Here is a 12678-nt window from a genome sequence, read left to right on the forward strand (position 1 = left end):
TGTAAAAATAAACAGCCATAGAAAAATATCTCAAGGAAAAACAGCACTGTGACAACAAGGGTTATTTCTAAATGGTAGAATTATGAGTGATTTTTGTATTTCTATTTTTGCTTATCTGTATTTTGTGCAATAAAATACATACCCATTTTATAATAAGAAAATGGGAATTTATAAAAGGGGAATCACACTAAGTTGCTGTAATGATAGTCTATAGATTCAAAGAAAGTCTGTTAATTAGCAGTAAGAAAACAATTTTTCTCAGAGACTTTCTATAACTTCTATAATATTCCTCTTTTGTTTTTTTCTGAGTGACTATAAATTAAAGAATATTTGGGGGGACTAGTAATGGGTAGATTGAATAAAGACTTAAACTATGTGTATAAATACTAAAAATGTAAGAACAAAATATGTTGATTCCAATAAACCAATATCACATGAAGTATAGCACTTAAAGGGAAATATGCTGTATATTTATCATATTTATCATATTATATTTATTATTATATGATATTTATTATATTAATTATTTTTAAAACTAAACAGAATTTATCTTATTTTAATATTTAATTTTAAATATTTTAAAAATAATATTATATAACAATAATTTTCTTGGCTTTAATATTTACATAAGTATTGTTATATAATCCAAAAGAAATTAGTTCAATGCTCATAAAACATTTAATTAAGTTCTAATTAAATTTTTTTGTTTGAGGCAGTCTTTAAATAGTTACAATCATGTCCCCATTGACTTAATCTTCATACATAGTCATAAATTAAAATCAAACTTTAACACACCACACTACTGACTTAGTAAGTTCATTCCCCTTCACAGTTTCATCTAAGACCTTACTGGGATAAACAAAAGCAAAGAATAACTGCTGAAGTATCTTTGGAACTTTTTGGTTAAGTCTCAAACTAGAAAGGACATTAATGATGTGGCCATCAGTTGTCATAAAAGTCATATGACAAACTCTTTATAAAAAAGCAGCTTATTTATTTTAGGATGACAATAAATTGTTCAGGATCCTGGGCAGGAAAACCACTCATTCTGAATTCTGGAAAATATTCAAGTTTGAACATATTTGTATGTAGTTTGCTCATTTTTGTTTAATTTATCCTATCCAATTTTACTAGGAAAATCCTATTTATTCAAACTAACCATAATTAATATTGGGTGTTTTTTTTGTGTTCAACATGTGGTTGTAATATAATTTTATGTTTGAGGCTATGTGAAAAAATACCTCATGAGAATTAGATCATTAGTCTATGAAGAAATATTAAAAGCCTTGGGCAAGGGTTTTGGAACTAGCACTGGAAATAGTTTATCAATTTTTTTTTAATTTCAGGATTAGGTCTAATTTATTTTAGGGCCAGATGTTTATGACTTTTATTACAAAGTAACACCTGTTTTTTCTAGTTCTTAATTATTAAGAGGAATGACAATGAATTAATTTTTTAAATGAAATATGCATTATTTGAAATACATCACAATAGAACTATTCAAATAGGCCTTGAGAAGTTCTTTATTTAATAAACAATAAGGGAATGGCCACTTTATTATGCAAAATGGAACATTATTTACTTATCTTTTTACAATAATTCAAAAGTAAGCATTCTTTATCTGCATAGGTTTCTTGCAGCAAATGCCAAAAAAATGACTTAGTCTTTTTGATTAGAACAAAAAACTCAGTACATGTCACTAGGCGTATAGTAAGCAAATAGAAGGTACTAGCTAGCATAATATGAAGTGTTATCTCCAGACAACAACATGTTCTCAATAGGTAGATTTATTAATTCCATCATGCATTTCATTGAAATGGTTATACACAGATGGACAGGCGTCACACACACACACACACACACACACACTCACGCGCGTGCACGCGCCAAACTTCATAGAGATGGATGAGCAGTTCACTCAATCACTACAAGAACGGAAAGGGCAAAAATTCATCACAAATAGGCAAAAGCAATGTAGGATATCGGGGTTGAAAGCTACAGATACAATCTAGATCTCAGAAGATGAGAAATGTGAATGAACCTGATGGCAGTCTGATGAATGATAGGGGAAAAAAGAGAACAGAAAGTTTTATTCATAGTATTTTTGATAAGTCAGTCATTGTCAACTAGGCAGTGCTGATGGGAAAACAGGAGAGATTAGGAGAGGATAACAAACGGCCTACTTCCCACTGTGGGGATTACATACAGTAAAGGTCTTTTGGTCAATGCTGGCACATTTATTTGGAATCTATAATCTATATTCTGTTTTGTACTCTTTAAAAATATTTTAATGGTAATAAGCATTAAATTTAGAAGATTAGCACCAAGTATGGCAACATTTCTTCTACATGGAGCTGAAGAAATAAGAAATTTGGTAAAGCATCTTAGTTTGACTTGTTCTTCTCTTGCCCTTTCTATTTCCCATCTTAAAATTGTTATTGCCCAAGAAATATAGGTCTCTTTATAAGAACTTTTCAAAATACCTGAAGTTTAATTATCTGGTCAAGGAAGACAAAGAAGATTTATATTATAATATATAATATTATTTTTTTTTAATTTTTTTTTTTAATGTTTTTATTTATTTCTAGGAGAGAGAGAGAGAGACAGAATGAGCAGGGGAGGGTCAGAGAGAGAGAGAAACAAAAACTGAAAAAGGCTCCAGGCTCTGAGCTGGCAGTCAGCACAGAGCCCGACGCGGGGCTCGAACCCACGAACCGTGAGATCATGACCCAAGCGAAAGTCGGATGCTCAACCGGCTAAGCCACCCAGGCGCCCCATATAATATATAATATTATTATATTAACTTATTTTAACCAAACTAAAAATAATACAACTTAGGCATCTCTTCATATTTCAGAATTCTGTAGATCAGTTGGAAACAATAACTTCTAGAAAAGGGATTAGGCCTAAAATTAACTAGTATATTGCTTCCCTGAGAGGAAAATACCATGATCCTTTACTTCTAATAATATGCCATTGCAGATATTGTATAGATGTCAGAGAAAGCACAGCAAAAACAAAAAGAATATGTAGATGACAAACAAAGAGAACAGCAAACCATTGGCCGATTATCCCACCTGTTGACTAGATAGTCCCAGTTGAGTTGAACCCAATTCCAGGCCATTCTCTTCCCATAGCTGTTATATGAGATGTATCGGATGACTGTAAACACATCCTGAGTTTTAATAAGATTTGGGTCCTTAAGCAAATCCAAATATCTAACAAAATCCAAAGAGAAACACGATTCAAATTTTAACTATTAACTTTTAAAAATAAATTGCACTTATTGAATAGAAGCACTTCACCCACTTACTTATTATCCCACTAACCTAAAAAAAAAAAAAATGAGCCAGCAAATTAAGGAAAAATATTTATACTTTTATTCTAGAGGGTAACAGTTACATCTTATTTGTTCTTCCCTACATTGTAAGAAATAACCTTCTAATGTAACCTATATGGTTAGATTAATTAACTATAATTATAGTGTAATGCAAATAAGTCCAACATAAATTAAGTGTCCAAATCAATAGATTTTTATTAACTTTATGCCAGGGCTGTACCTAGAGGAAATACCTCGACATACTCTAGACCAGTGAACTTCCAGAAACTGCACTTTAGTAGTGGTATTGAATTTCTGTGTAACTTATCTTTCATCCTCTAATTTATAAATGTCATAGTAAGGCATGGAAGCACTTGCTGATTTTATCATCAGATAATCAGCACAATGCCATCAAAATAATGGATCAATATGATGTTTTATGGAGTGGCGAAATGATCAGGGTTTTGATAGACTATTTTAGGGCAGAGAGCAAGAGAATTGACATCTACCCCAAGACAAGATGGCAAAGAAGTATTGTTGGCTCTGCTAGGTGGATACAATGTGTTTTGAATAGTCCTTACAAATTGGTTATTGCATTGTAATTTCCTATTTATATTCTGCCTCTCTCATGAGCTATAAGCTTCTCAAGGATAGATATCATGTCTTATTCATTTTTATTCCCACAATTTATATACCTATACATAGAAAGGACATCCTAAGTGTTGGCTAAATGAATGAAGTAAATAATTCAGAAACCGTAACTAAACAACAAATGAATTAAGGCAGATGTTAGTTGATTTGGAGGCATAAGTGTAGTGGGAGAAGATTCATAGCTGGTCTTCAAGCAATCTTTCTGAGTGGAATGTAAATATATTGGGGTGTATGTGTGTGTGTGTGTGTGTGTGTGTGTGTATATACATATTGTGGCAGACACTCCTTCTCTGATGACAGAAACAATTTTGTTCTGGGCTTGGATCAAGGTATCCCTGATCCTAGGGAAGTAGGTACGTTCTTACCCCAGCATCAGAGTATGATGATGGCCCAAATCAGTCAAAGGAATTCAAGTTTTTCCTAGTCAGCAAATGAGCAAGTGGTAGACCTAGCATATAACCCAGAATGATCAAGTGTGATCCAGTTCTGGTTATGAGGGGAAGTAGAGGTAACTCAACTTTAACATACAAGAACCTTGAGAAGAGGAACTCTCTGTTCTTATTCTGCTTTCACCTGACATATTTGTGTGAAGACAATATATTTGGAGCTCTAGAAGTTATGAGACATCCAATATGTTGAGGATGGCAGAATAAAAGAGAAACACCCCAGGTCCTGAATGAAAACTTTGAACCACTGCTCACACCTAGAAACTGCCTACTTCCAGAATGTTTTCATGTAAGGTTACATTTCTTTATTCCACTCTTACAAGGATATTTTGTTTCTCACCAGGAAAGTAAGTTTTAATATATGTTCTTGGAAATGTGTTTTACTTTAATTGGCATCTTAAAGTGACACATAAACCATCAAATGCCATTCATATAAGTGAAAAAAAAAGGTACCTGGACAGAAGAGTAACATTCTTCACTGATGCTAATCCGTATAGCAGCTTTTCTTTTTCCTGAGCTAATGAAGTTTTCTGGTATTGATCAAGAGTGTAGTTCCATGAAGTCTCATTACCAGAATTCTGCATTCCATACCGATATACCAGAAGCCTGAGATTTACAGGAAGCCTAGAAGAAGAAACAGCGTTTCAGAGATTTTTAACTCTTCATTTCTAAGTTTGAAGGCCTCTAGAAATGAACACATGATGAACAGTCACCTTACAGTCCCAGTCAGCCACTCTTCAAATAATTGGGTAGCATTGTCCAAGGCTTCTCTGTCTCCCATCTTGCATGCAAGCCCCAACAAAGAGGCACGCAGTAACCTTAAAAAACAAACACACACAAAGCTGGGTTCTGGAGCACTTTTTAACATGTTTTAATATACATCAACAAATAATAAATGAAAATTTAAAAATGTAAGAAATAACTTTTTAAGGTGGTCTCCAGTATCATTCCATCCCAGAAAATCTGCAATGGGCTTCACTTGATTTTGGAAGTATTCCTAAAATAAAAGCAACCATGTACAGTGAGTAAGAATTTACTATTTATCAAGTTTCTCATTTATTATAATATAAAGCCCCTGTTGTAAGCTTCTTTCATACTAGTCCACAGAACTTTGGGTCTCTTCTTAGGGAAGGGATGTATTCGGCTCTTATCACATTGCAAATTTGCTTCAGTACTGAAGATAAGAACATCCTAGATCATTCTCAAATGTTTTATAAAAGTTTGGGTAAGCCCCTTTTAACCTCTACTTTTTAGTTAACATTTGTAATAAGTAACACCTGACCTACATACTGCACTAAGAAGATGAATCAAGTACTGATGACATTAAAATAGTGATAACTAATGTATGTATATTGCTTTTGGATTTACAAAGGGTGTTTATTTTATATGATCTGCTCTAACCCGTTGCCATGGACAGTGAGGTGCTGACATTCCTTTTGTATAAAGGAAATGAAGATTCACAAATATTAAAACATTTGTCCAAGTTATTGCATTCAGTAAGTAGAAGAGCTAAAGATTTGAATCCAGAATTTCTTTAAAATTACAAGTGACCAAGCAAAGCGTGGCAGAAGTCACAAAACAAAGTAATTACAATGAATTATCATAAAGTCTCAATGTGGAAATAACAACAGTAAGAATAAGGAAATTTGATGTTATATTTTGATAAGAATGAATTCATTTTAACATCGATAAGTCTATTAAAAATAAGATCTAGTTAGCATCTTGTCTATTTTAACAAAATTATTAACTCTTGTATTCTTTCTAGTACTAAAATATATCATTACATGGTCTACTGAACCAGAAATATGGATACATTTCAAGTTGGAAAAAAATAGAGATAGCATCTCCTTGGTTTGACTAGTCATGTCATTGTACTTTCATTTCATTTGGCAGGCGGATGTGCTTTGGAAGCTACTTCTCTCAGAAATATCTCTATTCTTTTAAATGCTACACATTTACTTTCATAAGATCTATCATTAACATCACCTGAATCACAGGGTAAAGCTCTTTATCATCTTCAAACATGCTAATGATATAGGTTATGGCTGAAATTACTCTCTGCCATGGTAAATAATCTTCTTCCATTCTGAGATACTTGGTCAGGTTTAGAGCCATCTTATAATCTAGAAGTTGAGCTCTAAGGAAGAGAAAAAAACACAGTTAATCAAAAACCATAGACTAGTACTCATTTGACTGAAAGTACTTATATGGAAATCACAGAATTCAACATTAATGAGAATCCTTCTATTAAACAATTAAGAAAATGCATTTATATTGTGGGGCCAAATCAAAGAGGTTTGTTTGCATGATGCGTTAGTGATTTCATACTTTCAGTAGTAAAGAGGAAAGCAGAGCAATGAAAAGTACATTTGAAAAATTGCTGAGGTGAAATTTTGGGTAAAAGCCATTTAGCTATGGTTAATATTGATGAATAGACATAAGCTGATTACAATATACAAATGTACCACAATAAATATAACTTATTGAAATTATTTACATTTGATATGAGGAAGCATGAATAACAATACTCATGAATTATGAATACTTAAAACATTCCAATTCAACTTATATTTCCCATTAAAACATCTCCTTTTTAATACACTTCCAAATAATACTAATAAATATAGATTTTGTTTTTCCACAAAATCTGAAGTTTCTATTGACATTTCAAAGTTTAAAGAATCCAATTTCTTCCTTCTTAAAAGGGATTCTTTTCAAATACTGTTTTCAGAAATCTGTTATCCTCGGGGCACCTGGGTGGCTCAGTTGGTTAAGCGACCGATTTTGGCTCAGGTCATGATCTCCCAGCTTGTGGGTTCGAGCCCTGCATCAGGCTCTGTGCTGATAGCTCAGAGCCTGGATCCTGCTTCAGATTCTGTGTCTCTCTCTCTCCCTCTCTCTCTGGCCTTCTCTCACTCATGATCTCTCTCTCTCAAAAATAAATAAAACATTAAAAAATTAAAAAAAAAAAGAAATCTGTTACACCTCAAATTTTAGACTAGGTTTTAAAAAGAATCTTAGATGGGAATCCTGTCTTTTCAAATTACATTTTGAAAGTTTAAATTAAGTAACAAATGTTAAATTTTTGAGTTAGTAACACTGACGTGTTGGCTATTATGTTTGACATTATTTTGTGAATGAAGAAGAAAGTAAATTTATCTTGACTTCTTCCCAAGAGTTTGATTATAGACAGACAGATAAGAATAAAAATCTTTAGTATCATTTGATCTGCATAAGGAGATACGATACAGAGCTTGTTTTCAGTTCAGAGAGTTGATTTCCCCTATTTTCTCAGTTCCTGATCTCATTTAGAAGGAGATTTAGAAGGCATTCGGCCTCCCTTAATAAAAGTATAAATAATATGGAGGAATTGTGTGTTTTATTTAGAATGTTTGTTAAGTAAAAAAATTGTAGAATTTTGTATTCATACTTGAAACTTGAGAATTTTCTCATTTTAATGATTCTATATTTTCCCCAGTGGATAAAGCAACAACTATGTCCAGTTGGTGATTTTTTAAAGGTGGGTATAAAGAATAGTTGTTGCTCTGAGCATCAATTTAGCAAAGAGAATAATGAAAGTTTAGGAAGAATGACAGATTGTTTGGTCAGAAACCAAGTGGGCTGTACATTTCAGGTAGGTGAAAGGCTTAGAAGGAATGAGTCTTGGTTACTAAGGCCAGAAGAATTGGCTAATTAGGTAGCATAAGTACAAGTAAGAAGGGAATATTACGTATTCAAATGTTGAAAATCAATATCCTATCCTGTTGCCTTATTTTTTCCAACATGCTTGATAGCTATGCAATAGTTCCATTTGGTATCACTTGTTTTCTTTAAGTCTGAGTCATTTGGTCAGAAGGCTGGACTGGGAACAAAAGCTGGTAATTAAAGGAATAACATTTTGAGAAATTAGCTGATGCACCTTTATTTTCCCACAAATTACTTTATTCCGCAGATCCTACTGGTAGGGCAGAAAGAGAGGGAGACATAGAATTTGAAGCAGCCTCCAGGCTCTGAGCTGTCAGCACAGAGCCCAACACAGGGCTTGAACTCATAAGCAGCAAGATCATGGACCTGAGCCAAAGTCAGACTCTTAACCTAACCAACTGAGCCACTCAGGTGCTTCAAAGAGCAGTATCATTTAGAACTACGATTCTTAAATTTACACAGGTGTCAGCAACACCTAGAAAGTTCATTCAGTCACATACTCCTGATTTAGCAGGGGCTCTGATTTAGCAGGTTTGGGGTAGAGCCTAAGAATCTGCATTTCTCACAAGCTACTAGGTAGTGTTGATACCACTGCGACCACATGTGAAGATCTGCTTTTGAGAACAAAGACATCTATAGTCCCCTTCCCAAATGCCCTTACAGTCCTGTGTTGGCTCACAGCTGCCACCTTCTTCAGAGAATAGCCCTTGGCCAAATACATCCATCCTGCCTAAAAGGTTATGCAATCACCACCCCTGGCCATTAATTCTCAGATTCAGGAATACAATAAGCCAACATGCTTCCCTCAAGTTGGACCCACCCTTCAGCACAATTCATAGCTTTCTAGTGGAATGTAGCAAAGCTAGACTCCATCTGAGACCATCTTATAGCTTAGCTTTTTATCCCTGCCCCATCCTGTTTCTCATACTCCCTATCTCAGGAGAGTTCTCTCTCAACAAACTACACATACATTAACCTGCATTTCACACTGTTCCTAGGGAACTTAACCTAGGATAGCATTCTTATAAAACTTTGAGTCTCAAACCCCATTAGTTAAATCCACAGACATACAGCAGTTCTGAAAGCCAGATGGGGTTAAGAATTTTCTTTATTCAAAAATCTTCCAGGGACACCTGGGTGGCTCAATCAGTTGAGTGTTCGAGTCTTCATTTTGGCTCAGGTCATGATCTCAGGTTCATGAGAGGAAGCCAGGAATTGGGCTCTGCACTGAAAGTGTGGAGGCTCTTTGGGATTTTCTCTCTTTCCCTCTCACTCTGCCCCTCCTCTGCTCACATTTTCTTTCTCTCTCTCTCTCAAAATCAGTAATCATTAAAAAAAAAATCTCCCATGGGGCGCCTGGGTGGCTTAGTCGGTTAAGCATCCGACTTTCGCTTAAGTCATGATCTTGTGGTTCATGGGTTCGGGCCCCGCGTCGGGCTCTGTGCTGACTGCCAGCTCAGAGCCTGGAGCCTGTTTCAGTCTGTGACTCCCTCTCTCTCTGACCCTCCCCTGCTCACGCTGTCTCTCTCTCTCTCTCCTAGAAATAAATAAAACATTAAAAAAAAAAATCTCCCATCTATCTAGTAGAAGCCTAGCCTGGGTTTAAACTGTCCTACAATCCAGAGAAAATGGAAGCTAAAACTTAAAGTGTCCACCAAACTCAACTGACAAGAGGACAAATGGGTCTAATGAGAGAATTCTTGCTCTCCTATCTTGGGTGGGGACTCCTGGTTTCAAAGGGTTTGTTTTTGCCTCCCTGGATGTGACCTGGAAAGACAATACAGTCCTCAGAGAAGCTGAGTAAAGCATAGTGTCTTATCAAACATTGCTCTTTACTGGGACATTAGAAAGAGTTCAAAGAGGTACCTGGGTGGAAGGAGCTGACCTCATGGGCTCATGTTACCCAGCAGAGCCTGGGTGGTGTGGAGAATTTCAAAAGTTCCCATGTGTCTGATCTCTCAGTGTTCACTTGCCAGTTCTGATTTCTGGATTAAAACAGCCTCTTTGCAAACAAATAGATCCTTTTTAAAGTCTTAGCCAATTACTCTACTTCCCCTTCTTTAAAATGGAATCCATGGGCAGTGTTGGGGCAGGGGGAAGGTTGGGAGGGTGAAGTTGCTTATCCAGGTCTGTGTTGTGCTCTGCTCACTCCTGAACACATCTATAAAATGGTAAAAGTAGTGACCTAGAGGTCTGTAACCTTGGCATGGCTGAAGGTCACTTGGCTGTCTTTATTTGCTAATCTGCTCCTCACCTTGGATGTCATAGGAGCCACTGCTCTGTGAAGCCTGGCCTATATTCTGTTTGGATCATTAGCTTAGGCAGCCTTTAAGCTGTCCTTTCTGCCATTCTTTCTTCACCTAGAGACCCCTGCTCCTGCCCACCAGCTTGCTAGCCAGTACTCTCAGCTTTCCCTTATGTTACTTTTCACCCCTCTGCTGGCTGGAGCACAGAGTGGGCTACAGAGCACAATATAAGCTACTGAAAAGGAAAAACCTACTTACTGTAACACATGGACAAAAAAGGATCCTTTCTGTCTCAATTTTGACAAGGCCCCTTGCCTAACCCCCTTGACCTAAATCCCAAGGTAAGATGCAGGCCCACCAAATTGGAACCAAAATGGTCAAGATAGATTTTTGTGACTCTTAGCTGATAACCCACCACTAGCCTGTTATAGGTGTTGGAGAGGCTAGGGGGAGAGAGACATTTTAAAAGAGGTCTTTAGGGGGGCACTGGATGGCTCAGTCAACTAAAAGCATCCGACTTCAGCTCAGGTCATGATCTCATGATTTGTGGGTTTGAGCCCCATGTCAGGCTCTGTGTTGACAGCTCAGAGCCTGGAGCCTGCTTCAGATTCTGTGTCTCCCTCTTCCTCTGTCCCACCCCCACTCGTACACTGTCTCTCTTTTTCTCTCTCTCAAAAATAAATAAACATTTTTAAAAATTTTAATAAAAATAAAATAGGGCTTTAGGGAGTGCTGTCAGTATACTGTGAATACTCACCTTCCACAGGGGAAAGGAGGATGCAAGAGGCTTTTCCCCTTCCATCAAGCCTAGGAAAAGGGGCTTTAATGAGACCACTTGATGAGTTTTACCTGTGTAACCTGGAGTTTGGGGGCACACTGGCCTGGTGTCTGATATCCCAAGAAATCTAAAGGATAAGAGACAATGGTTGACTACTGCTCTGACCTCAGAGTGAAGAGATAAGACTGCATGGGGGTGGCCCATCCTTTCAGACTTTGTTGGGGGAAAGATATATGAATACTTCCTATGGAGCAGATGTGATTCTGAAGTTTTCACTTGCTCACCTCAGGAATTCAGGAGAAAGACTCTTAGCAATAGAAATGGGTGTGGATGGCAAATGCCCGATGAACACAGCACACAAGGAAAAGAGTCAGTATCAAACATCTACAAAGTTCAGACAAGACCAAATATACACAGCATGTCAGGATCTTTCTTCCCTTCACCTGCTCTCCCTTGTGGGTCTCCTGGCCTTAGGTCTGGAGGAATCAGAGACAGCCCTGTGAGTCCGGGAGAAGTAGAAGTTCCCTGCAGCAAAATGAGGAGGACATCAAGCACCTTGTTCCCACGCAGGGAGCTGCCCTAAAATCCGCCTGGATTGGGGGCAGGGAGGAACTTTAAATGAAGTTGGTAACTTTGATGGTTTTACTGGACTGCCCATCTACTCAAACTGAGCCTGTCTGGGGGATTTGAAGTGTTGCGAGAATTTTTATTCCTTCTCTTGGACATATGTACCCATCTCGATATTCATCCAGGGCAGTACGATGACTGGCTCCTCAAATTTGGGGCCAGGGGAATCAAGAATGCATTTATTTTTAGATGTGCTCTTTCAGTCCTGCTTATGAAACACGATAGTTACATTTCTCTTTGAACAACCAAGTGGAACTGTATGAATTCTTATCCTATCACAGGCACTTACCTGTTTAACTACATGTTTATCATTTTTCTACCTAAAGTTTACTGGCAGACTCTATTTCCCTGAGTCCTGTTTTCCTCATATGTTATGGAAGGAAATTGGGTGATAGCTCAATAGTCCGGGTGGTAGCCCAGGTATTTTTCAGATGGGTTGCTGTGTGACTCTACATATTTTTTGGTTTTCAAATTTGTTTCACTTTCTTCCTTTCTATATCTCTTCAAAATTTTATGGAGCTATGGCCAAGGAGCTGAGCAAATGCGAGAGAGCCTTTCAATTCTGTGAATTATTTGCTTTATACACAGTTCCCAGAGAGAGCTGTTCAAGAGGCTTTGACTTCTTACAGCAAAAATAACTGTCTGCATTGTGTTGTGATGGGAATTAAACCATAAGATAGTGGAGTTCTGTTGTAACCTCTAACAGCCAAGAAGATGCCAAGCTTTGGAAAAGGTCATGATGCATTCAGAGGAGAGTTTCCCCCCAAAATGAATTCTTAATGGTTCTATTATTGTTTTAAAATATTATCTTCCTTTACCATTTCATTTCCCAGTCCTGTGCAGTGTCTGGTACAGTCAAGTGGTACACTTTAATTAAGCACTTGCTACAGGCCAGGCATTGTTTGG

The 12678-nt window shown here is 36.7% G+C and overlaps 1 protein-coding gene across 2 annotated transcripts in view; it reads right to left on the reverse strand.

Moving 5' to 3' along the window:
• Positions 1 to 12678, reverse strand: part of LOC120246016 (glutamyl aminopeptidase) — an 84174-nt gene that overhangs the window by 6732 nt on the left and 64764 nt on the right. The window contains exons 14-18 of one of the 2 annotated variants that reach the window (XM_039253301.1): positions 6403 to 6553; positions 5340 to 5413; positions 5130 to 5234; positions 4870 to 5040; positions 3078 to 3218 (exon numbers count right to left, since the gene is read on the reverse strand). In XM_039253301.1, the coding sequence (XP_039109232.1) occupies positions 3078 to 3218; positions 4870 to 5040; positions 5130 to 5234; positions 5340 to 5413; positions 6403 to 6553 (642 nt within the window). The remainder of the gene's footprint in view (positions 1 to 3077; positions 3219 to 4869; positions 5041 to 5129; positions 5235 to 5339; positions 5414 to 6402; positions 6554 to 12678) is intronic. The other variant, XM_039253302.1, reaches the window with a different exon arrangement.

The sequence above is a fragment of the Hyaena hyaena genome, unplaced genomic scaffold, assembly GCF_003009895.1.
Source record: "Hyaena hyaena isolate Hyena2069 unplaced genomic scaffold, ASM300989v1 scaffold_444, whole genome shotgun sequence".
In the NCBI taxonomy this organism is placed as follows: domain Eukaryota; kingdom Metazoa; phylum Chordata; class Mammalia; order Carnivora; family Hyaenidae; genus Hyaena; species Hyaena hyaena.